The following is a 25,360-nucleotide window of genomic DNA, read 5'->3' as shown; positions in this document are numbered from 1 at the left end:
TACAAAAGACCCAAATACATCTTCCATATTCTGAAAGAGCAAATAGGAATGGGGCTTACCGTGCTCAGCATTCAGACTGGAAGAGGATCATTACTTACTATTCATTCCTGGATCCTTGAAGAACAAGTGAAGCCAGCTTAATGCTGCATTGTTCATTCCTAGTGCCCATCAACAGAAAGCATGCTCCCAATTCATAGCCACAAGGAAAGACAACAGTATTGCTGTGGCATAAGCACTTCTGATTGTTCAGGGGCTCTAGAGAGGACCTTAGGGTATTACAGTGATGATGAGCACTGTGGGGAAGAAGCTGGAGTTATTGTCTTGATGATGATGGGGAAATAGGACACATGGTGTATTATAGCACAAATCCATATGAAACAAGCCCTTATGTGCCTTGCTGCTCATAGAAAAATACACTTAATGTCAGAGGAAAGAGTCTCTTGTGAGGCACAAAATATCTAGTGTGGGGTTGCCTTGAAGCAAATAAGCTTAGCAAATTCATTACTTAGCAGCAGCCCCACACATTACAAGTTTCTGGAGACCTTGGATAAAACCAAGTTTTTACAGGTCCTAAAGAAGTCCCTTTTGGGATTTGTTTCAGAACAGGTCTTTCATCTTCTTTTCTCTAAAGTTTAAACCACTACACTGTTTGGGCCAGAAAGAAACTGAGGAAGAAGGATGGACGGTGAAATGGGAGAAAAAGTAAAAGCATAGGTGACTCAGAACAGGCTGAAACGACACACCAAATTATTGCAGTGGCCTAGCAGCTGGCCAGGAGCCATCCCAGCTGTTCACTGAGCCCACTGAGGCTAAAAGGCTCCAAAAAAACCAAACTTCAGAACTTCTCCAATATTAACCCTTGGACTAAAGATTGGTTTCTGAACTTGGCTGGGTGCCGGGAAGTGGTGTGCAAAACCAGCTGTGCTGGAGCAAAAATCCTGCACCAGTGTTTTGGAGCATCACTGTCTTGAAACGCAAGTCTCAGAAGTGAGGGCAAAGGTTTCTATCAGGAGAATTTCCACATCCCATTCCCCTCTCTCCATAATCCTTTGTCTTCTCCCTTGACAGTAGAAGATATTTTCACTTGCCTTCTCAGTTTCTTTTTTCATAATTGCTTTCTTCCTCCTCTCCAGAGTACTTGCTTTGCAACATCAAGAACTCATAAATACAGCTGTCCCTTTCATATTTCATGCTCTGACATTGGCACGATGACATCACTGCAGTCTCTCCAAGACCCTTCACTGACTGCTCTTTGAAGTTTAGCCACCTATTCCTCCCTGTCAATGTTTTGCATAACTCCCTCTCCCCAGCAATCCAATCTGTTTGTCTCTCATCCATCTGCCCTGACAATAACAGCTTTTCCTCTTTTTCTTCCACCATTTTCAGCCCTTATTCTCCACCACATCTATGGAATAGCACTTCCAGAACACGCTACCAACTTTTCTTCAAACTCTTCTTTAAAGATTCATTTTATCCATCTGAGAATCAAAGACATTTACTTAGCTTTAGTTATACTTGAGCTCTGTAATTTTATTCCACTGTGCTTCTCATTAATCTCTGAATGACTGTGTTATTTTACTGCTGTAATCTCATCCTTCCTTTCCCAACACCTGCCAGCTGCCTCATTTTCACTTTTTACCCTTTAAAAGGCTCACCTTGCATGGCTTGGCTATTATTATAATAAATATTAAAATTAGATTTAAGATGAGGAATGTAGGCACTTCATCTCCCTTGCCCCCTAATGGTGTCTGCTGTGCCAATGATACTGAGTTGATTCCAGAGGCCATCCACCAATATCTGTGATGTATGCAAGGCAGCACCTGTTAAAAGTCAGACTGTAAATAATGCTGATCTTGTTGATATTCACTTGGCATTCATGAATATGATTCTGAGTTAGTGAGGTGCTTTGTGGCTGGGCCACTGGAGCAGTTGTTATAATCAAGGTCACTGGCACAACTGCGAGAGCCGGCTGTTAAAGCTCCTTCCAAATGTGATGGGCACCAGGTCTGCTGTGACTGAGTTCAGGCTGCCTGCCCCACATCTTATGGCATGGACTGAAGAGTTGAATTCATTCAGATTGTCTTAGTACCTTGGCTTAGCTATTCCCACAGCTCAGTTCACCACAGTATCCATGAGCTTGAAAACCTGGCACTGGTTTGCCGGCTGTTCCTGTTGACCTGCCGCTTTATCCTCTAGCCCAGACCAACATACAGCAGTTCTTGAAGGACACAGCTCATGTGGTCACATGCAGAGGGTGATTTCAACATGTTAAGTGTTTTATTGAGGTCCCTTTTACCAAAACATGAGAGCTGGGGTAACCTCCAAAGTACCCTGTAAAGGCAGAATCCACTCAGAATAAAGGACAAGGAAGGGAAAAAGTGACAAAGCAGAAGGAAGAAGCAAAATACCCAGAGCTATTAAACACTGTCCTCAGAAAAGGGTATTGTACCTCAATGGGTTAGATGATTTCAGATCATTTCTATTTCTTTCTGATGAAAGCTCAAATAAGTGATTACAGAACAAGCACTGGAAAATATGCAGAATAGTGGCAGTACTCTTGATTGGCAATTCAACAAGTAGGAAATATAGCTCTTTAGATGCTATACGGGGAGTATTTCTCAATGCCACCACTAAGGATATGAAAGAAATAATTAAGACAATTGTAGGGAAGGGAAGAGGAGTTTAGGAATATCATCTTATTACCCGTATTAGAATAAACCAGGTGCAAAGCCAAAGACTCCAGGGCTAGTTTACAGATCCCGAAAGAGCTTAAGGTGGGGTGTAAAACTGATGATCCACTTGGGAAAAAAAAAATTCCAATGCATTAGGAAAGAAATAACAAGAAAAGCAATAATTGAGGTTCCTAAGGAAGCAAATGCTGTCTGTTCTACCACAGAAGTCAGTTACAGAGTTTTCAGCTACAGTGATGGACCAACCTCCTGAGGTGTAAAAAAAAGAAAAGAATCTCAAGGAGCATAGAAAAAAAAAATCCAGAGATATTTTTCTTCCTCCTCATTTTCTGGCCTTTGTCTATGTTAAAAAAATACAAAAACGTTATAAGCAAAAACAACAACTAAGATGTTTTTTGAGGCACAATATCAACATACAAAATGCATCCCAATGAGAAATACAATAAAGTCGTTGAAACTTCTTATGCCATCACATTAGAAAAATGGCAAAAGTGCAATAACAGAGCAGTGAAGAATGAGCTTCACCCAAAGAAATGCTGAACAGCGGGAGCTTTTCTAGAATATTTTAGTTGAGTGTACACATCCATGTCACACCATCACTTCTTACTTAAAAACAGCTGCAGAAGGCTCCTGCTGCGGCTGCTGCCGTTAGCTGAAGCTCTGATCTTCCTGTCTTCATACAAGTCATCAAATCGCATTTCCTGCTGGAATTAAAGTAGCAGCCCCTGGGGAGTATGCAGCTACCCAATTTATATCAGAGAGAATCTGAAGCAAGCACCAGGACTTGTTCAAACTGCTTAATTTTTATTTATTTTTTTATAACCCCCCAAAATCTGATAAGAGTTTTCTCCCTCTCTTCTTTCCAGGTATTTGCATTTTGAAACAATTAAAAGAAAACACGGAGATTTTAAGACCTGTGCAAAAAAGCTAGGAGCAGGAAAAAGGTAAGGGCAATCTCAGAGGCATCAAACCAAACCATGCCTATAGCAGAGAACGATGCCTATCGCGTTGCTAGTAGTTAGATGGTACAGATGGTATGTGGAAACTATGAAGGGCATTTATGAAGCAACAAAAGCTGCAGAAGTATTTTGGCTCAGAGTGAAAAGAGGAGAGCAATGGGGAAACTGTCATGGCCAAGTGCTCCAAGCACCCAGTGCCAGGCAAGGACAGCTACAGAGTCACTGCTAAAGATTCCAGAAGTCAGAAATACAAGTAACTGGGTTTTTTTGTTCTGTATTTCTACAGGACTTAACATGGCAAGAACCAGGTCAACGGAGTGTTCCTAACAGCTATGATAGGTTATGATAAATAAGAGTTTGGAGAAGATCACATAGCATCCCATTAAGTAGTCTCTGTAGTTAAACACAGATATCCATAACTCAAAGAAAGTCTTACGTTACCAGACATTCAACACTCCTTAGCCATCAAGCAAGGTAAAAACCAGTCTCTCTCTCGTATGTGATTCTTCTTTTTTTCTTTTAAAAAGGCTGTCATAAAGAATATCAAAACCAAGGCAAAGCTGCTTTACTTCAAAACCAAGGAACATAGAACCCTACAAAAGTATTAATCTCTTTTTTTTCAAAGAATGAAAAGCAAATCAAACTAGAGCATGTTAAACTGTGCATTAGAAGGGCTCTCAGTCACTTCCAAAATTACTTGAGAACACATTATAATTAGCAAAGGTATGTGACAGTTTTATACCCCTCTATGATGCATGATTAAAGCCAGGCAGCCCAGCTCTGCCACAAGTTCTGCACACCATCAAAACAGATGTGACAAGAACTACAAGCTGCTCCCAGACAGACTGTGAGAAAACATAGGCAGATAACATTTTGGCCATCAAAGATGTAAGACACAATACAAAACTAATTAAACCTCAAAACCCCTCGGAGAGGTAGGCAAACCATGTTTTATATGAGGTTACATGAAGCATCCTCTGCTTGAGCCCCAATGCTCCAGCCCAAGAACAAGGATGAGAACAAGCTCCTGCCTTTCTCTCTGAGGTGCAACAGGGAGTGAATTTTACAGCCTCGATATTAACAGCTCACAGCCTCAGCAGGAGGATGCAGAGCACAAATGACTGGAGAGATGCTGCAATAACACCACCGTGATGATCTGTGAAACTGCTGATTTTTCCCACACAACACAGATACCTCCTGCCTGCAACAGAAAAGTATAGAGTCCTGGCCTACCGAGAAGAGCCAACTCTAAACCCCACACAAATTCTGCTGAGTATTGTCAGTACTCAGCATTGCCCACTGAGTACTCAAAAATCAATTAGAGGCTAAACTCCTTACCACTAACTGGGGACAGACAGGGTACAGTAGGGAAGCTGTGCATCAGACAAGGCCAGTGCCTCTTGAACTGGGGTTAAAGATGTTGGAAATACATGTGAAAAGGAAGAAGGAGAATTTCAGGCTTTTGGATAAATATCCTGCATTTGGTTTGTAGGTGTGAAACAGTGTGTCAAGTTTGTTTCTGAGAAGTGTATCCAAGCCATCATTTTTATTCTAATTCATCTACCGATTTAATGTTTAGTCTATATCTTAATGCTTCTTCCTTCATGACTTGCCTCTGCATACAGCACCTTTCCCTCTGTTTCCAGATAGCCTCCCCCATTGCTTCCTCTGCAGTGCTTCAGAGCTCACCTCTCTAACATCCCAGTGGCTCTAGGCAGTTTTCCTGATCTACTCCTTCAGCCATTTCCACCACATTACTCCTGTCGTGCTCTTTTCTCGTTATACCCCTGCCCATGAGGTAGTTCCCTTCTACAGGAGGTGCTGCAGAAAGGGTGCAGCTGGTTTCTCCTCCAGGCACCTCACGCTTTCCTTAGCACAGCTGTTTGGGGGAGGTGTAAGTTCTCACAACTTCACTATGTGGCTTCACACTCCTCGGTTTCCTTGGGCACCTCTGGTACACGGACAGACACACAATAACACCCACACAGGTACCTGCCCATGCTGCTTGTGCACCCTGACCAGGCTGCACAAAGGCACAGCTCTTCCTTCTGAGACAGCATTGCCTCCTTGCAGATTTTGCATCTCAGAGTAAATCAAAGCTAGACCTAAATGGGCACAATCTGGGACCTACACAAAATGCTGAGTAAACATTGTTGAGCCTTCATGTACATGTGTAACCTTCTCCAGACAGACAGACAACTCGCCAATGCCAAGCGACTCACCCATGACTCATCCCTGAATCCTCTGAGTTAAAACACTTGTGAAAGGGGAGGCAATTACACAGTGCAATTGCTACGTGGACAGTCTTAGATCTGGAGAGTTTTAGAGAATCTGACAATGTGGAATTTATGAATTTCATAAAGGACAAATCTTCCACTGCTCACAAGGGTGAGCTGGTTACGATGGGGAAAAACACTTAAGCCCCTACTTTCTGACAGTTATGGTAAAAAGAAATAAACTTGTTGAATGCTTCTAGGCCAGATTATTTTGCTCTTTGGCTATTTTGATGAAGAAGATATACATGACTGCAGTCCCTTTACAATCAATCTTCTCATCACATCAGTTTAATTCAGAGACAATAAATGCAGTACGGATGCCTGGTTCAGGTCCTGGTATTCACTGATGCTGAATGCCAACATGGAAATGCAAGAGAATTTTGGTTTTGTATATATACACTTGCCACTTACCTAACTATATAATCTTTGTTGAACGTTATCAGTTAATTAGAAATAGAGCTTTCAATGCAAGCATCTATGGTTGTGCCTATGCACCACCCTAAGCCTCTCCACAACAGTGGGATCTTAGGGAGCAGGATTGCTTCAAAGCAACTGCCAAACTGTCTTTATCTCCACAATTATGCCTTGCTATTACATGATTCACAGAAGAACAAATAAAACACACTGCAACAAACCTTCGCTATCACTGGGAGCACGTTTTGCTGTGTGAGTGGCGATTCCCTCAAGAATGATGTCCTACAGATGCCTCAGTTTGGGAGGCTACTTTAGTGGACACTAACTAAGTGTCTCTGGATGTCAAAACTCCAAAAGAATATGCCAATTCATTTTCCAACACCCCGCAACTGAAGTCATTCCACTACTCCTCTTATTTCTAAGAAAATAATCATAATTGCCCCTATGTAAAGCAATGGGATCTTCCATGCAAGTGAGGTGGCTGCAGAGCAGGAGTTTTGTGCTACGCAATACATATAAATGCCAAAAATATTTGTGATGATTTAAACACTTAGTGTGATATCACTAATTTGACCAAGCACAGTGCAGAGCATAACAGCAGTTGTGGGTGTTCACTGTAGGCACTGATGCTGCCGCAGAGCATCAAACACAGTTGCATGGCACCTGAACAAAGAAGTTTGCTTAACGGGTCTGCACAATTAAAAGCCTACAACTCGACCCAAGAGAGCTGGAATTCCCTTCCACTCGGTGAAGCATCTGGCCTGATTGCTGGTGGCTGCTGATCACTGCCATGTCATCACTCTAAAGCCGTGAAACATCCCTGAGACCGTGTTAATTAGCTCCCCTTGCAAAGTGCTTAAGCCATAGAGTGGGTTACTCACGTGATGTCTCTGCGCTGGTAACAACCTTGAAGAAGGCAGGCGATCAGGTCGCTGATAAACTCCACATCATCCCTGTGAAGAGCAGCTTCCAGTTCCTATTGAGCAGAAAGGAGAGAGAAAAAAAAAAACAAACAACCAATCATCAAACTAATTCCTTAAAATTTACTGCGAGCTCATCAGGACCAGAAAGACCCGAGCAGCCTCACATACGTGTACAGCAGCAGAGTACACGCTAAGGAAGCCGACCTTCCCCATCATTAAAAATACTGCTTCTACTACCTCTCTTCATTGCAAGAGTTTATAGGAAGACCTTGAAAGGCTTTTACTGAATGTCAGTCTCCAGCCAGAAGACTAATGCTTTTGTCTGGATGCAGAAAAATAGGGTTCAGTGAGGTTGAGATACTACAGCCTAATAAGGAAGCCGTGATTTCTCCCATGTTCAGCTGATGGGCAGGAATCAACAGTTTCATTCTCCTGGTTTGCTTCCACTCACTGACACTGGTGAGTTCACTTAAAAAGTGTGCTCAGAAAGCGTGGCCCTAAAAGCCACTTACACAGAGAAGCAGCAGTTACAGATGGATTGCCAGAAATGGCTGAAAGCTAGCAAGCAAATGGCTCAAAGAAAAGCAAGCATTTTGATTCTTTAACTTAATTCTCTTTGGGTTACTTTTTTTCATAGTAAGAGAGAAAGAAAGGATGGAGGGATGTCAGACCTCATGACCCAAAGCCTCAGCTCTTGATGAAGAGTATCATGGCTTATTTCAGAACAATGGAGTTCAAATCAAGATGCAATGCAGAAACTGATTAATTACAGTTTTATTTGTATGCCAGAAAGTCATTCACAGTAAGTAAAATCCACTTTCTATAAGACTTATCATCAGTAGCATACAGCACTTAACAAGATTTAATATGGATAAACAACATAGGCATAAGAAGCCATTCTTTTTGGGTTTCAGAGTAAATAATGGATTGAATACAAATTTCTACTTGAATGTTACTCAACAGACTGTTACACAAATGGCTAAGCTAATGGCTATGGAATAAAGGTTAATGGCCAGAGAATAAAGGATAAACGTTTTGGCACTTACCCAATAAAGAAGAGAAAGTGCTTTTTTATTAGACCGCAGTAACTGCAGTAATAAAATTATTGATAACAGATTGCAGATTAAACGCCGCTTGTAGTTTTTTATTGGAAATGTATTAATGGCATATTTTCATTATCAACACTGCCCTTATTTACCTCTTGTGCAAGACCTGAAGTGCTTCACGAGCGGAAGCCTGACACCTGCCCCGTGAAGAATGTACTAAACACAGCTATTATGTGTGGAAACTGGAGGCAAGGAAAGGGCAGTGGGCAGGCAAAGCCTGACACAGCATCCCTGCCACAGGGCCAGGGAAAGTCCCAGGAATGTCTCTTCTGGCCTCTACATGCTTAATGACAAGTTAATACAAAAACTGCAGTTGCTGCTTGCCATCCCTTGGAGAGAGTGATATTACTGTTGCATAAATAGTAATCACACTATATAAATAGTAATTACAGAGCAAATTCACTTAGAATCATAGAATATCCCGAGCTGGAAGGGACACGCAAGGATTGAGTCCAGCTCCTGGCCCTGGCTCTACTTACCACTTGGTAAGTGGTTAGTATTTTAGAGGTGTTGACTTACTTTACTTGTAAAATACTTTAGTGGACATCTGCCTTCTATAAATATACCGGGGGCAGAGGGGGGAGAATGGAGGACCTAAAGTATGTGATATGCTAAAATATCCCAGGTGTGTTACCACAGTACCACAATAAACTTGCAACTTGTGGAAAATGACATATTAGAACCCAGAATAAAGGGCAGGGGAAAGTAAGTCTCCAGGATGTTCTCCCTGCTCGGTTCAGCCTCTCCCTCATCCACATTACACTTGTGCATTAAAGCTGTCAGTCAGCAGTCTGCCTCTGCTAGGATGTGACAGCCTTTTGTATGAAGGAATATTTAAACTGCTTCCCATGAGCCTTTTCAGCCTGCTGTTTGACTAACACTCCTTAAGCAGTGGCCACAACTGGCTCAGATAGCCCCTATCTGCAGCCATTGTTTTCCAGGCCCGGGAGTGACCTTTACATTTTTTGAGTTGGCGGGTCATCCCAGGAGCCAGGGGACATTCCTGGGGCACTGGGCAAGGTGCACTCTCCTGGGCAGGGACTAAAACACCTGGCTGGGTAGTTTCCCCCCTCTCTTGCTGCCTCCTTTCTCCCAGATGGGTGCTCTTTGTCCTTGTCTTCACAGCGGGTGCAGCACCAATTTGGGGACCTGACACAGCTGCTGAGAGATCTCACAGCTGCTGGCTGACAGGGGCACTGGGCACACAGACCAACATGGGCCTGGGTGCAGTCCTGGTGCCACACTGGGTTACAGGGCTCTGGCACAAGCCAGGATTAATCAGCACACACATAGCATGGGGGTAATGAGGGTCCATCCTTAGCAGGCGTGAGGCTGGTCAGCACCTCTGTGGAAAGACTCCCCACTGCGCTCGCCAATGCCATGGGTGCTGCCTGGAGCCCATCCTGGTCCTCTGGTCCCTACCAACAGGAACACCCACTGCCAGCAGCTTATGGTACAGGCACAGTCCAAGTATAACCATGATTAGTGGTCTTGGAAAAAAGATACTGACGTTGTCCTGTACTGTTTCTGCCTACATTTTTTCTATCACTGCTTGAGATAGGATAAAAGCAGCGAGAGGAACTTTAATTTCTCAAGGCTGGGTCCACTGGCCCTGTTTAACTGAATGCCATGATTTTCTATCCCAGTGGATTCTCCAGCTTCCTGTCCCCAGATACCTAATCCTGGACTTCCTCCACACACTCAGGGTGCTGTGGGAATGACAGGGACACCAGGAAGATGTGATGCAAATTTTAAAATCTCAGGACCGCAAACAAAGAGTTAGCATCCTCTCAGGTTTTCACCTAACACTTTGGCCCACGTTTTGCAAGGGGAGGAATAAACTTTGTTTTTCCAGTCCTCCCCTCCAACAAGGGACAGCCAGCAAAACAGCACGGTCCTGAAGTGGCACATCTGAGCAGGCCAAAGTGATGCCAGGTACCCTCAGGAGAAAGCAGCCACCAAACCCCCACCCCTGGTCCTGGGGCAAACCCTGCCCCAGTCACCCATCCCCACACTCCTCCAGCCTGGCCAGGGCGAGCGGCTGGGCTTCCTCCCCACCACCATCCTCCCCACGCCTCCAATCCTTTTGTTTTTCCCCTTTTCTCTTTGAGCACTGAGCTGTGAGCACAGAAATCTGAACCTTGCCAAAACGCTTTGGGGACAGCACAGAAAGGAAACAGAAGAGGCAGCAAATCAGCAGAGGAAGGGGGGGACACATATCTCCTCCTCCTCTAGCTGGAGAGAGCAACAGACAGGAGAAAAGCAGGATTCTCCCCCTCTCCAGCTGGCGTCACACCTCATTAGGGAAAAGCCTGTTTAACGTCTTTCCCTCCCCCCAGCCCGGTACTAAATCCCCCCTGAGTCAGGCAAGGACTGTCGGGAAGAAGCAGCCGCCAGAGCAAGGCTGGGAGCAAGGGTGACCACCTCTCCCAGGAGGAGCACTGGCCCAGTGCAGGGTTAGCCGGGGCGGGTGAGAGGGCACCAACCTATCCCTCCCCACTCCCTGGGAAAATAGCTGGCAGGGGTGGGCTGGAACAGAAGGGCCCGCTGCCCCGTGCCTGCTGCCTGCCCCACACCAGGCACCCCGGTAGGTATGGTTAACCCCACTGGCTGGGTCTGAAACAAATGTGGCTCCCCCAGAGCTGCTGTGAGCACGGATTCAACTCCAACATCACCTGCATTTTGTGGCAATCACTACTTCAGTCGTGCCCTTGACAGCACAGAAGTGCTGTGGCTTCAGGACATGTGGTGACCCAATCCCCACACCCCACTAAGTATATGCCTTTTTGGTATCTGCCCTGATTTTTGAGAGGAAGGACAGTCAACTTTTTGGATAAAAGTCCACAAATGAGTCCACAGCAGTGACACCACTAACTGTCACTAACCCAGTGCAGAGGTGATGGGGGTGGGGGGCTGCTGAACACACAGCAGCCGTCCAGCTTCCAGCTCCTGGTAAGCTGTTTGCTCAGGGGGCAGCCTCATGAAGTTTGGAGCCTTCATTTCAGAAGACAGGCTCCTCCCCACTGTGAGCAGGCTATGTGCTGAGGTAAAGGACTACAATTTAAAGGCTTCCTCTGTGCTGGAGCTGAATCATCTATAACCGAATCTGATGGACATAACCAGTTTAAGCACAGCTAAGCCTTGTCCAAGTTAGCCATCAGTTTAAAAACCCCAATCCCTTCATCTCTATTTCCATACCGCTGCCGTTATCAGCTTTCCATTGCAATGCTCCCAAGTGACTCAATGGGCTTTTGCAGAGGCTTTAGGAGATCACGGAGAGCCACCACCCGGACGTGCTGAGCCAACCCCAGCCCATGCGCTGAAATTTCAGCACAGGCGCTGAGTTGAGTCAGAATGTTCTTTTCCCCTCACAGATAATTAGTGACAACAAGTACCTGGGCAAAAGTTTGGCAAACCCATGCCAAAGAGTACCAGGATTGGGCAGGAAGATGGGAAGTCAACTGCAGGTCTGAAATGCTTCCAAAAAGCATTATTTATCCCCATCAGTATGAAGCCACTGTGCGTGCTCCCCATCCCTGGCAAGGAGCTCCTGCTGCTCTCCCCACCAAGGAGCCAGTTGTCCCAGGGGGATGCAGAGACTTGGGGAGGGGCCACTGCTCCTCCCAACACATCCCAGAGAGCAAAGCATAGCAACCTCCTTTTGGCCACAGAACACACCCAGCCACCAATTCACCCAAAGCAGCATCAGAAGGCTGTTGCAGTGAATAGCAATGTCCCGCCGGACATGAACCTGGAGCTGAGGGGATGGGACCCAGCTACACCATGAGCCAGTTCCTCTGCCAATCCCCACAACTCAGTTTGTTGGTCTGTCAGTGTGCTCAGCCCCTAGGACATACTCAGCATGCCTGAGAAACACAAGCCCCCACCCAGCAGCCAGCATGCTGCCTGCAGCCCAGTGCCACATTCTTCCTGCTTGGGATTCCTGCCATCATATACAAATAGTTTTCAAAATATGAAACCTACTGAGAGTGCTGAGCTCTGCATGACAAGCCAGGAGGGCATTAGGGCTGTCTCTATGAGCACGAACGGCGGTGGGTTTAGCTGGCTGCCATAAAGCCAGAAAGAAGTTATGACTCCTGGTCCTGATGGAGTCTTCCAGCCATGTTATCTTAATTTTAAGCAGCTAGACAGAAACACTACCTGTTATCCAAGTTTGCAGCTGGATGGACCTCTCTCATCTTCCCCACAGTCCTGCAGGAACCTGCACACTGCCCTCTCTCTCTGTGATGCTCCAGGGCTTTATGGCTTCCTGAGCTAAAAGGACTTCCAACTTCTTCACTCTGCCTTTCCACTGCAAGGAAAGTGGGTGCTGAACCTGCTTCTGGCAGTGGGGAGCAAGTCAGCAGCTTCTTTAAAGAAACATCATCATCTTCACCTCACCCTCTGGGGACCAAGAGCTCAGGGGGAGCCAGGCTGGCCTTCTACAATAGCTTTGGGGTGTGAGGCAAAGAGATTTGGTGACACTTGCCACTGCAGTGCTCCCAGTTGTTCTCTGAGCCTCCAGTCTGGTGTGTGTGTGAGGGCAAGGGATGAAGAGCAAACACATGAGGAGGGAGAAAAGCTATCCTGTCAAAAGGGGACTATCATTTGGGTAGGGGGACAAAGCAGGAGCAGCAAAGGTATTCCCTTTTTCCATTTCTTCAGGTTCCCCCTTAAAGTCTGTCAGTGCCTTCTGAGATCTCTACCTCCCTGAACTTTCTGAGAGCAGACTTCGAAGGCTACTTGAAGCACGTTGTAAATAGGAGCACAATGTTACCCCAGGGCTGAGCAGAGGTGTGAGATGGCAGCTTTGTATGAGGGAGATTGGTCATAAACAGAAAGCCAGGGAGAATTTGTCGTACTGCCTCCACATTATGGCTGTTTGCAAAGAACAAATCCCACGTGCTCCCCGCTGGTGCCAGCAGCGCAACGGGTAACGTCAGCCATCCTCTCCTCCAGCAGCTCCCTTCAGCTACAAAAGGGGATGCAACAAACATTGGTTCAGCCTAAGGAGGTTTGAAAATGCAAACTCTTTGCAATGCTGATGGACATTTTGGTCAGAATAGAAGTCTCCAGGCTTGGTTTATAGGCACACTCATATTTTGCCCTCCTTTAGCCTCTGTCAGGATGCTTAAAACTCTGAGACCACTGTGCTCTCTATCTACTTGCCAGAACAGTTGTGGCTTCTTGTTTTCCACCCACGTTAACCTGCTGCCTGATCTCTCCCTTGGGACGGGGACCCTCTCCTATTTGCACAGCACGCAGCTGCTTGCCCTCCAACTGGAATTTTTCACTGCTGTGTAATACAAACAAATACAAGTAGCTCACGCTGGGCAGCTAAACTGTACTGAAAAGAGATTTCAGACTGATCAATCCAGTTCCCTCATGCCCCATAGCCATGTACCAGTGCTAATAATGCTTTCCTCTCCTCCCAGCTCATCTTGCCTGCAGTGCAAGCGATTTATGACAAGAACTACATTTGTTATGATTTTTATGCACTGTCAGCATTTTAAAGATGTAAAACTGCTACTCATTCCACTTCTTCCCCCTGTAAAATATGGGGGACAGGGTCAGATGGATGGGGTGTGTCTAAAGCTCTGAAGTAATAAGTGATTAGTTACTGTTTAATAGTTAGATATTAGTTCTTTATGCCCCTAGAGCAGCTTTCATCCCAGAGCATCAAAGCATTTAAAGAACATTCAGTAAAGCCCTGTAGCACCTGTGAAGGAAGGGGAGGCACACACCCACATGCAGAGCAATTTTACAAATGGAGAAACTAACACAGCATCCTCACCAGGGGCACGCTTCACTCAGTGGTGAGGCTCAGAGAGAAGCCATAAGGCTTGACACTTGATGCCACTGCAATCATCTTTCTTTTTCAGCAGTTTTATTAGCAGCCAAAGCATTTGGAGATCGTGCTATTTCCCTCCAAAGGATCATTTCTCCCTTTCAATATAATCCCCTCTTCCTTCAGAGCAGATAATCTACACCATTTACCGTAAGCCAGTTACGCTGGCGGAGGGGCAAGCGTCGCACTGGGCACTGACATGGCTTTACATGAAATTTCAGGCTCAGCAGAACCGATGGTCTCTAGCCTGTGGTTTGCAGACCTCTTCCAGATCCCGTGGAAGACTTCCAAGAGGCCTGTGAAGGGCAATTAAGAAAAGCAAGCCTAACACCAGTGTGCTTAAATTTCTAATCAGTGGTCTGTGCCTTTACTGGAAAAGTACTGGGGTCGTGCCCTTAAAAAAAAATCCCCAACCAATCCCACCCCCCTCACACCAAGTGGCTGACCATTACTGCCCAAGCCACAAGTTCAACTCCTCTAGCTGAAAATAACCTCCAAACACAACAGTGTGAGAGGAAACACAGTCTGTTTGAATTGCATCCTGTTTGCCTCACCCTCAGAAAGGTATCATTTATTATCTCCTAGAAAGGACCTCTCCCAGTAGCTGCGCATGTATGGAGTATCAGACGGATTCAGATCGTTAAACTACTTGTAGATTGTGCTGTTTTAGGCTTTTGGGGTTTCTTTTCTGGGAAGACAGGGTGAGGAAAGGGGTGAGCAGACAGCTAGAGGTCGGCACCATTCTGAATCTAACCCACAGTATCGTAGAGATTATATATGATTAAGCTCTCATAGTCTCATGCCAGCGGTACCTTGCTAGTAAAACCAAACCAAAACAACCCCAAACTCTCTCTCTCCACATATGCTGGATTTAGCATTCCTGTTTATGGCTAAGTACTACCAGTAGGTTTTTTTTCCAACTGTTTTACATAACACCTTGGGTGAACACAGTCATGTTGGTGGGGAACAGCATCAGCTCAGCTCTACCTGTTTTTGATGTTGTTTCTGGAAACAACGCCAGTGGGTTTGTGATGGTCCCTCCCCAGACAATTCAGCTGCACGATAAATAAAGAACAGCTGATCCTGCCGTGTCACCATCTCCTGCAGTAAGAGGCTTCCTGGGTACCTAGTGGGAGTTCTGCTAAGCTTTTAAGCCCATTGGCAACGTGGGGAACAGTCTGTAGCTCCAAAGCCAAGAGGCTCGAAGTAATAATCCGATTTCAAAGCTCCTCCTCCTCTCCAGCCAAAGGCAGTGAGGGAGGATGAGATCAGACTGTAGATGCTCTTCATTTTAGGTCTGCCCATTGCGCTCATCTGCTCAGCATGAGCACGGGGAAGGGAAAGGATGAGTGCCAAAATCTGGAATGGATTGCTTGGCTAAAGTTTCTGCAAACATTTCAAAACTTACTGGGGAAATAATTTTTTTAAGGGATTTTTTTACTGCTTTTGATACAGCCAACAGGTCTATCTTCCACTTTTCTATTTCAAGCATCAGCCAAAACTCACGGAGGATTTACTCCCTGCCATCACACACTCCTGAGGCACCACCTCGGCCAAGCTATGCAGCTGGTTTGCACTCTCCCCACAAATCTTCTCCTGTAACAGAAAGGAGTGGTGCTCCTCCGGCATTTACATTGTCTACCCCCACCCCTGCCACTCCAGGATGATATTAGCTGCCAGTTGATAAGCAAATCATGAAATAACTTATTTTCATGAACCTCAAAATAAATGGAAAGTCCAGATCATCCCTTAAGGAGTCAGGTGATTCCCTCATATCCCTTCTGCCCCTCAAACAAAAAAAGAAACGACCTGGCTTCTGAACAGGGGAAGAAAGGTCCCTGCTCACCCCTGCCCCAAAAAAGCAGGATGAAACAGTAAAATACGTCAAGACAGAAAAAGGCTGCAAAGCCTTGCTTTTTCCCTTTAATCTGATCTCCACAGCCAGCTATTCTTCTGCCTCCCCTTGGATGCTGCACAGAATGTGGAGCGCAGCCCACAGTGTACCCACCACAAACAAGCCCTGGCTGGTGGCTCAGCAGGGAGATCGGCCTTAAAGTGCTGTCAGCACTGAAAACTCTTCCTCCTCACTCCGGGTCAGACAAAAGAAAAGCCACCGAGGGAGCCTGCAGCCACACACAGGTACCCCTCGAGTTTCTACCACTGTGCATGGCCAATATGGGTGGTGGGTGAGTTCCACTGCAGAGCCACGGTGAAATCCAAGTTCCAGCATCTTTCTTCTACTGATTTAGCAAAGAAAGATTTGAAGAAGTATGAAATAGCTGCCTACTGGTATAAACCCTGATGAAGCAGCCAGCCAGCCACTTGGATGTGTGAGCTGCCTGTTTGCAACAGGCTTAATCTCAAACCTAAGAATAAGTTTTAAAAACACACGTCTATTCCACAACATAAGAGTTTGTAGAACTACAGCTAAAAGGTCTTTTTTGTACTTTTGGATAAGTGTCTGCACTACTCTGGAGAGCCAACAGCATCATCCCCTTGTTTATCAGACTTTCTGAACTTATTCCAAGCTTATACAGTCCAGACATACTTTGACAGAAAAATTAATGGCTTTTATACAATTTTTTTATTTTTAAGAAACACAGATGCTACCACCTTAATGAGATATATATGCACTAAGGGACAGGCTTGAAATAGGAAATGGTGTTTCAAGCCAATCCAATGTTGTAATGCGAGTCAGAGCTCCTTACACAGACCTGGCTTCCTAATGCACGTCACTGCGGGATCCTATGTCAAAATAAATACAAGAAGTTATCTCTTGCTACTCACACTCTATCTATGCTCCAAAAAAATCTGTACTTCACTGGATGTTGGAAAGGCCCTCCCCCCCTCAGCTTGTAATGCCTGATCGGGGCTCAGAGCCTCTATTTCAGCGACTGCTGCTGAACCCACCTTCCCATCCGGCACTTGTTCGGATGTCCTGTGGAACATATGGACCTGCCCTGGTGAAAACCCAAACAGGAACCAACAGGGTTGCCTGGTGACCCAGGTAACCGCTCCTGAGGTTGGGAGCAGCCGGGAGCCCCATGGGAATTCTCAGTCCCTTCCCTGCAGCTGGGGAAAGGCAGAGGGGAGAAGGATCTGCTCAAAATAACAAAGCCAAAAGCTGGCAGTCCCAGGGTTCTGAGGCTGAGTAAAGCGTAAAATCTCAGGGGCTGCCTCTCGTGACACACTACAAGTAATTTGACTTTCACCCCCCAGCCCAAGGTGGCCATGAACCACCACCTCCACTCCCATCTGGAAGGAGCTTGGCTCACATGTGTGTTTGCCAAGGGAAACGACACGGAGCCCTTTGCGTGCTTAGGAGACAGACGCTCCGCGCTTTACTCCACATCTGGCAAGGTTGCTCCATAAAAAAGGTGACGGAGTGCTTGTGGCTCTCCTTCCAGAGCACAGGATGAAAATCTTCTTCAAAACACACGCCATACAGGAATTCTTTCTCTAGCTTAATTTAATGTAGTCTTTATAGCCAATAAATTTGCAGATTGCTACAAACACCTGGCTATTTACACAATAATAGTTATATCTGCCAGAAATGGTAAATTATTATTATGATGTTCATAACTGTTAATGCTAACTGCACTCTTAAAACACATATCATAAAGAGCACCGTAATTTGAGAGAAGGGCAGTAAACTATTGCCCAGACACAGAGGAAACCAGGTCTACTGCTGTAACACTTATTCCACAGACATAGTTGGAGTACCTTTTTCTCCTAAATTCTTTCCTGCCATCCAGAATAAGAAAAAAAGGAAAAAAACCCACCACTGACTTGTTTCATTATTTTTAAAAACAACAACAACAACAACAACAACAACAAAACCCAAAGTCTGTTACATCTTGTAAACTGTAATAGCCAGTTTTGTTTCTGCAATTCAGTGCAGAACTGATGACACTGGATTATCCAAAGATCCGCACAAAACGCTTTGGTTGGATGAAAAAGCTGATCTGCCTGAAGTGGGGGAAAAAAGCTCATGGTAACAGATAATTATATAACCAGCTTGTAAAAGTGTTATTAGTAGAGCATGGGATCAGGAAAGCCCTGGCTTTTATTCTCACTTCATGCATTCAGTGATGAGAGCTAAATCTCTGTCCGTCTCTCCCTCCTCCCCCACCCAAAAGTTAGATAATTTTTAGCCAACCCTGTAAAACACTTGCAATCTTTGAGTAAAAGCAAGGCTGAGGTTAATGTACTGCTACTTCTCTAACTTTCAGATGCTGTGTTCCACCTTGATAACAGAAGAAAACTGGAAAAAAATTTCCTTTGCTGTTCAGATAAGGTAGCTCGAGGACTCAGGGGTAAACTCTAAAGTTCAACATTTTAGTTTGAAAGGACATTTCCAGTCACTGGCTACTGGAATTCAGATCTTCAGATCTTGACTAAGTGATAAAATGCAACAAAAAAAAAAGAGCTTTGCCAGAAGGTATCTCTTTCTTTCAAGGAAGGAATGGGAACATTAGATATTCTGTACATTAACTAAGTATAGCAAAAAAAAGCCTTGCATGGACCTTGTTCTCAGTTATCCACAACTGGATGTCTCTGAAAATCTTTCATCAGGAGCCCAATTTTGCTCCTCCTTTCTCAGAAACAACAGAGTCAAATCCAAGCAGGAGAAAAATTAAACTGGTGGCAACGAACCTTGAAGGTCTGACAGTGACCTGCAGCACTAAGGTCTTCGAAACTGCTTTCATTTGCCAGAACATAAATTAGATTCCTCACTAGGTACGGCACCGGGGTTAATGGGAGCTTTATAAAGCCTTCTTTGAACATAGAGATTATCCTTTTCAAAAAAGACTAATCTTGTGGTTTAAAGTACAGTACTGGGAGCCAGGAAACCTATTCCCAGCTCTGACAGGCTGGTTGACTTCAGGCAACCCACTTGACTGTTCTCTGTTCTTTCTCAATATGCACAACATAGAGACAAATACCTAAATCTCCCATGAGGCTTAATATTTGTAAGACACCGAGAACCAGCTTAACTCTTCACAGACCCCTCCAAGCAGAAGATGATGTCTGGCTATTCCATATGCAGGCTTGCTCAAGCCTCTCCAAACAGAAGGTCCCACAGATACCAGGCAAGGACACCTGCACCGGGCACTTCATACAGGCAAGAATCCTGAATTACAACTTTACCAACTACATTTTTTTCAGCAGTGAAGGAAATGTCTCATCCTGTCTGGCATTTCTGTCCAGAGGAGGAGCCCAAAAGAAGCAAAACTGAGGAATTAATTAAAATTCAAGTTTAGGAAAAGCCATGCTGCTGGCTAGGCATCTCTCAATGAACAGCTTTCCTCTGCAGGATCTGATTTCACTGCACGAAGGTTAAAAACAACCTCAAGACAACAAAACAACAACAATTAGAAGAAAAATCAAGTATTTCAAATGTAAAATACAGAAAAGTACCGAAGTGTGAGATGACACAAAAAATTCAGCACTGGGAACAAGGATCACTACTTTCCTTCCAAGAACAAATTCATCCCAAGCATCTCCACTGTGAAAACCAATACTGGCTTACAGTCTCCTCTCAAAAGGTACCTGTCATTCCTCCCAAACTGTCATAGTTACATACCCTTCATGTTTGTTTCCATATAGTAGTGTCCTTCAAATTTTTAAATAAAATGAGTACCAAACATTTGAACATAGAACAACCCCATGATTTCCAAACCTCCTTAAAAGAGAGCATGGAGAGCCTTACTTGTGCTATGCACTGCAACATTTCAAAGACTCACATCTTTCAAGGCTGAGCACAGCTCTTTTCTGCACACCCCTGCATATTAATAGATGCATTCACATGCTGCTACTGTTCAAAAAACCTACTTGCCCATGAGCACAGATGACTCTGACCTGGTCACTCCCAGAGAATTCAGTCCCACCGTGGTGCTGGCTGGTACATTTCCTGCAACTCAGCCTTGCTAATAAAGCTTCAGCAAGAGGAACTCCAAAGGCTGTTTCCCAGCTTCCCTTCCAGCATGCAGAAATCTCAGGAAGTTGTTTGAACTCAATAACCTCCACACCATTTCTACCCAGTCAAAACAGAAGAAGAAAAAGCAAACAAAAAAATAACATCCTTCTCTGTGCAGCCTACAAAATTTGGTCATTCCAGGCTTTCTTGCACAGAAGACAGTTATCCAACCACAACAAAGGAATGTCACTTCCTTTTCCTCCAAAATAAATGCTGGTGTTGAAAAAGTCCACCTATGCCTTTACTGTGGGCAGCCTCAGTCAACACAGGAGCACATCCACAGCCAGCAATCAGGGAACAGCATTCAGGACTACCTCTGTATTGATTTCCAGCTGGGGTCCAAAGCTAGGAATTTCCTTTCCCCCTCCTCCCTAGCTGTCCACTGATCTGAGAACGAAGAAAAAAAATCCAAAAATGCTGAGACCCACTTTCACATAAACTGAGATATCTTAATTATTTTTCAAATTAAAAGCAAATGATTATATTTTCCTAATGGCACTTGCAAAAGAGCTGGAGCAATTTGATCCATTGCTACTCATTCCTTTGGACACAGATCCAATCTTTCAGTCTCTCTGTGCTTATTGGCTATGTGGAAGGTAAAGCAGCAAGGAGCACTAGAGGATTAATTCTCACAATAGTGGGAAGCAGGAGTCCCAGCTCCTGGGGCGGTGAGTGGGGGAGAAGGGAGAAGGATGAGTGTGTAGGCTGCATCCCTGGTCTTTGACTTCCTTGCTTACCATGATTTCACCTTCTGCCTAAAGTTATCTTGAAAGGGATCTACCACGGAAAGAGCGCTCCAATGACTTAAATGTAAAAAGTGTTATGGGAATTTTGCTTTAAACCTGCAAAGACTATGAGAAGGGGTTACATGTGAGATAACTCGAGGCACAGCTCAGCAGGGAAGGGAATAGCTAAGGCACAAACAGTTCATACTCTGTTTGTTGTGAGTCACACAGCAGCTGAACAGATTTATGATTCAGATGTTTTAGTGTTGGTTATCAGCGATTAGCTCAAACTCTTAGAAAAACAGAGAGAAAGAGAAAGATTAAGCTTTTGTCTGCCCCAGCCCTCATCCTTCCTTTGCCTGGCAGCGGGGGTTACTGATTGTTTCTGTGCCTTTCTTAACATCAGAATGGCTCTGAGCCACACTCACTACAGAAGCAGATCACACTGCCAATATCATCATCAACAGTAGATTCAGCAGCTAATCATTTAAGCGTGACAACATTTATTCGGGTACAGCCTGTGCAAGTATATTTGTAAAATTTGTAACTTTTAAGTGCGGGCTTTTTCCACCATAGGGATCATCTGGGACACAGAAAGGGTGGACAAAGAGGGACTGGCTTTGCTAACTTTATCTTCAAACCCTGTACAAGCCCAGTAACATACACACAAGAGGACTTGATGCATCTTTATGGCATTTAACCTCACAACTGCCATGTATGTGGGCTCCTCACAGATAAGCTAAGTGACTGCCCAAGATCACACAGGAAGCCAAGTGCAGGGGGACTAATACCGAGCACAACAACTCTCAGGCTAGACCTCTGACCATTGCAGCATTAATCCATTTCTAATTTAGTTTAATTGAACTTAATGCTCAGCTAACAGATTTATGCCAACCCACTGTTACATGATGCGGAGCGATACATGAGAGGAAGAGAGATTTGGGCTTTTCTGTGAATCACATCTCTGCATGTAAAAGTAGTGATGCAACCTTAAGGACAGAGTCATCCTCAGCATCTCCACAACTGGGGGATCTGAAATGCTGCTGACCTTCAACACCACTTTGCAGCTTAACTATGTGGTTGTGGAGGACAGGGAAAGGAGGACACTGATCCTTCATCACTGCATCTGCAGAATGATGTATATGCACATCTCAGATCACGGTCCAAAGTCCATATGGGAGCAACTGAACACAATGTGCAACTTTTCAACTGCTCAGAGCTCATAACAACCCCTTTCTGCAAGAGGCTCTACACTGTAAGGGGAGAGAGAGGGGATCAGGGTAATTAAATAATCTGTAATGGTAATATACCAAATATGGGTTATACTGCTGTAAAAACAGAGTAGCCCTGTAATACCTTGGTCATGGTTAAAGCTCACAGAAATGCTGGGAATTGCACAGGAAGGCACCTGATGGCAGATCCCTCTCTTACAGATTCAGCCAGGACCACTAACCAGGGACAACTCTGGACAAATGCTTACGTGCTGACCCAGTGTACAGCACAAGCAACAAACATAATACTCTTGGTATGTCTCCAACCTCACACGTGCGTGTTCCCTGATCACAGAGCCCGTCTGTGTACAATCCAACATGTCTGGAAGACAAACAGGCTGCACATCTGCACATCAGTGGTCCAACACAGAGAAGGAACATCAGGCTTATTAGGCAGAAGTTACACAGATAATGTGAGTGATTTCTATCCAAAAGCTCCCAGACAGGAACAGAGGAGGCCCCAGACTTTCCTGGACTGTTTCTTAAAATCAGAGCTGCTTTCCTTGCGATGCTGTGCACGGTGCAAGCAGATTAAGCTCTATTAGCATGAGACACTTTTGAACAGTACAAACTAGAACTAAACTTGGAATTAACCAGACTGGTGTAAAATTATACCTTAATGCCCACAGAAACCAGATTAGAAGACAGATGGTGAAGAGGAAAGAAGAAAAAAAGAAGAAAAAAGAAGAGTGGATTGGATATACATATGTGGATTTACATTCTGTGAGCTTGGCACACATCTTAGAGGCATTTTTTATTTCCAGCATAATAGAAAGTTGCCTGACAGTGCTGGTACACTAGATAAGAGGAAAAAAAGAGCAGATGCTTTTGAAGGGCTTTGTAGTATGACTCTTCAGTAGAAATTTAGAGATCAAGGTGGGTAGGAGCACTGGGGGAGGAAAGCCCTTACAGATATAGTGGAAGCATAAAAAGGGAGAAGAAAGAGGAAAAAGAAAATTCGGGTGAAGTAAGAGAACTGTCAGGGTCCAGATTATAAGCAAAAGTGCAAGGGAAATGTTCAGCAGAGATGCAGCTTGGGCATCAGTGTGCAAAACCCTGAAAGTAGGAGCAATGCAGTGGCAGCTGTCAAAAATGAAATAATATTAGTAGGCATGCTGAGGAAAGGAACATAAAACATCGTTATACCTCTGCACGAACGTAGGCTGAACCTACACCTTGAACACTACATGCTGTTCTGGACCCCACATTTGGAGAAAAAGAAGACACAGAAGAACTGAAAAGCTGGAGTAGGACAACAGTGATAAAATGCATGAAACAGCTTCTGCAGGAAAAACAATTATGCAAAGCAATAAAAGACTACAAAACCAGAAAAGGCACGGGGAATGAAGGAGTGCTTGTAGCCCCTTCTGAAAAAAAGAATGGACAGACATCAAATGAAATTATCAGAATAAAAAAACCACAAAGGAGACACTTCCTTGCTGAAGAAATAATTCTGTCTCTTAGCCATGTCTCTTGGAATATGAATGTGGCAAGAGTACATGGGTTCACAGAAGAAAGGCAAATTAACAGAAGGGGGAGGAAAAAAAATTATCAATAGCTGTTAAATACAAAATGAAGTTTCTGAGCTGCAAATGAGCCAGAGGTTGGCAGCACAGACTAGGGAAGTATCATTGTTTGACTGCCCTGAACTGATGCTCTTCCCTGGGTATCCACTCTACAACAAGAGACAGGATGCCGGGCTAAGTGGACCTTTGATCTAACCCTGTATGTCCATTTTTGTGTACAAGGCAGAAAAGGGTTTGTATTCCACACTGAATCAGGTTGGGGATAGTAAAATTCGAACAGGGAAGAACGTGATTTAGATGGCAAATGCAGAACACATTGGTAGCCAAGAGTTGAATGTCACAGAGGAGTGAAAGTGTGAGAGGGTCCTAAAAAAAAAATAATAAAATCTTGTTACAGCATTTAAACGGAGGAGAGAGATGAGAGTTTTGATGGCAAGTATGTGCATGAATACAGAAAACTGCACTTCAGATGTAGAAGGGAATAGAGACTTGATTTCACACGACTTGGGATGTAAGAAGGGAGGCAAAAAGAGAGGGGATAAAAGAACAGTATTGAAGAAAACTCCCAACATGTAAAAACTCCACTCTCCTCCAATGCCTCAAGCTATAAACAGAGTTAAGAGAAAAGAGATGAAAAATGCAGTTTGACACGCTCGGTTCAACTTCAAGAGATGAATGTGAGATGAGGCAGTGGAGATGATCTCGTAATTAAGGTACTGGACAGACACAGGGAGATCAGAGTTCATTCCCCAGCTGCGCCACAGACTTCCTTCATGATGTTGGGCACTTCACTTTGTTGCTCTGTAACACTGAGAAAATATTTTCTTAATGCACAGGAAAGCTGTGAGGCTGAATTCCTTAAACATCTGAGATGCAGCGTGGTGTCTGAAGAAGCACGGTTGGGATAGCAAACGCCAAGCGCTCGCATGCCAAGGACCACGTTTCATGGGCTGCTGGGACCAGACGCAGCGTGGGATGGGATGCAACCACAGCGGCAGGGACAGGGGAAAGAATTCCATCGCAGGAGGTCAGCTCAGGGAAATTAAACCCAGTAAGGTGTGAAGGGAAGAGGTTTCAAAGCCAGTCAAAATATAAGGCGCAGGAAGTGCGCCTTAAGGAGCTGAAAAGTTTGCAATGCCTCTGAAGAACAATGCTGCAAGCTGTAGGAAGGAATCAGCACGACACTACAAGGCAGGGAGATGAACAGGATGATTTGCTCTAATGTACCAAGTCCTGCAGTAACTGAGTCTACATCTAAGATGCACTTCAGTACTCAGAAGCAAAGAAACAATGTTTAGCCTAACATTTACAATGCTTTCTCCTGATTTTTTTCCCCCTCTGCTATCAGGAACAGAAACCTAAAATCATTTGAATATTAACTGTATCACTAAAGGGGATACAAACAGGCTCTGACTTGGAATACCAGCACAACATCTAGATGAACAGCGGTACAGGCTGTTTGGATCCACTGAAGTTATACTTTTCAATACTTAAGATACACAAACACCTTTAAAACTTATCTAATGGTAAATCTGAAATTACTCTAACCAAAAAGAGTGCTGAAACTTCCTCTGACTTTTAATCAATCACTTAAATTATATTTAAAAACACCCAAACCAAATATTTGCCAAGAGGTGTAAAA

At 44.5% G+C, this 25,360-nt stretch overlaps 1 protein-coding gene across 1 annotated transcript in view; it reads right to left on the bottom strand.

The window, feature by feature from the left end:
* LOC127469952 (chromatin remodeling regulator CECR2) overlaps positions 1 to 25,360 on the bottom strand; it is a 94,454-nt gene that overhangs the window by 37,396 nt on the left and 31,698 nt on the right. Inside the window, exon 2 of the mRNA XM_051784895.1 lies at positions 7,221 to 7,315. Coding sequence (XP_051640855.1) covers positions 7,221 to 7,315 — 95 coding nt within the window. The remainder of the gene's footprint in view (positions 1 to 7,220; positions 7,316 to 25,360) is intronic.

This window comes from Manacus candei, unplaced genomic scaffold, assembly GCF_025592945.1.
Source record: "Manacus candei isolate 608988 ecotype Guabito, Panama unplaced genomic scaffold, ASM2559294v1 h1tg000018l, whole genome shotgun sequence".
In the NCBI taxonomy this organism is placed as follows: domain Eukaryota; kingdom Metazoa; phylum Chordata; class Aves; order Passeriformes; family Pipridae; genus Manacus; species Manacus candei.
The sequence above is the reverse complement of the archived record's forward strand: the minus strand, read 5'-3'. Positions and strand labels throughout refer to the sequence as shown.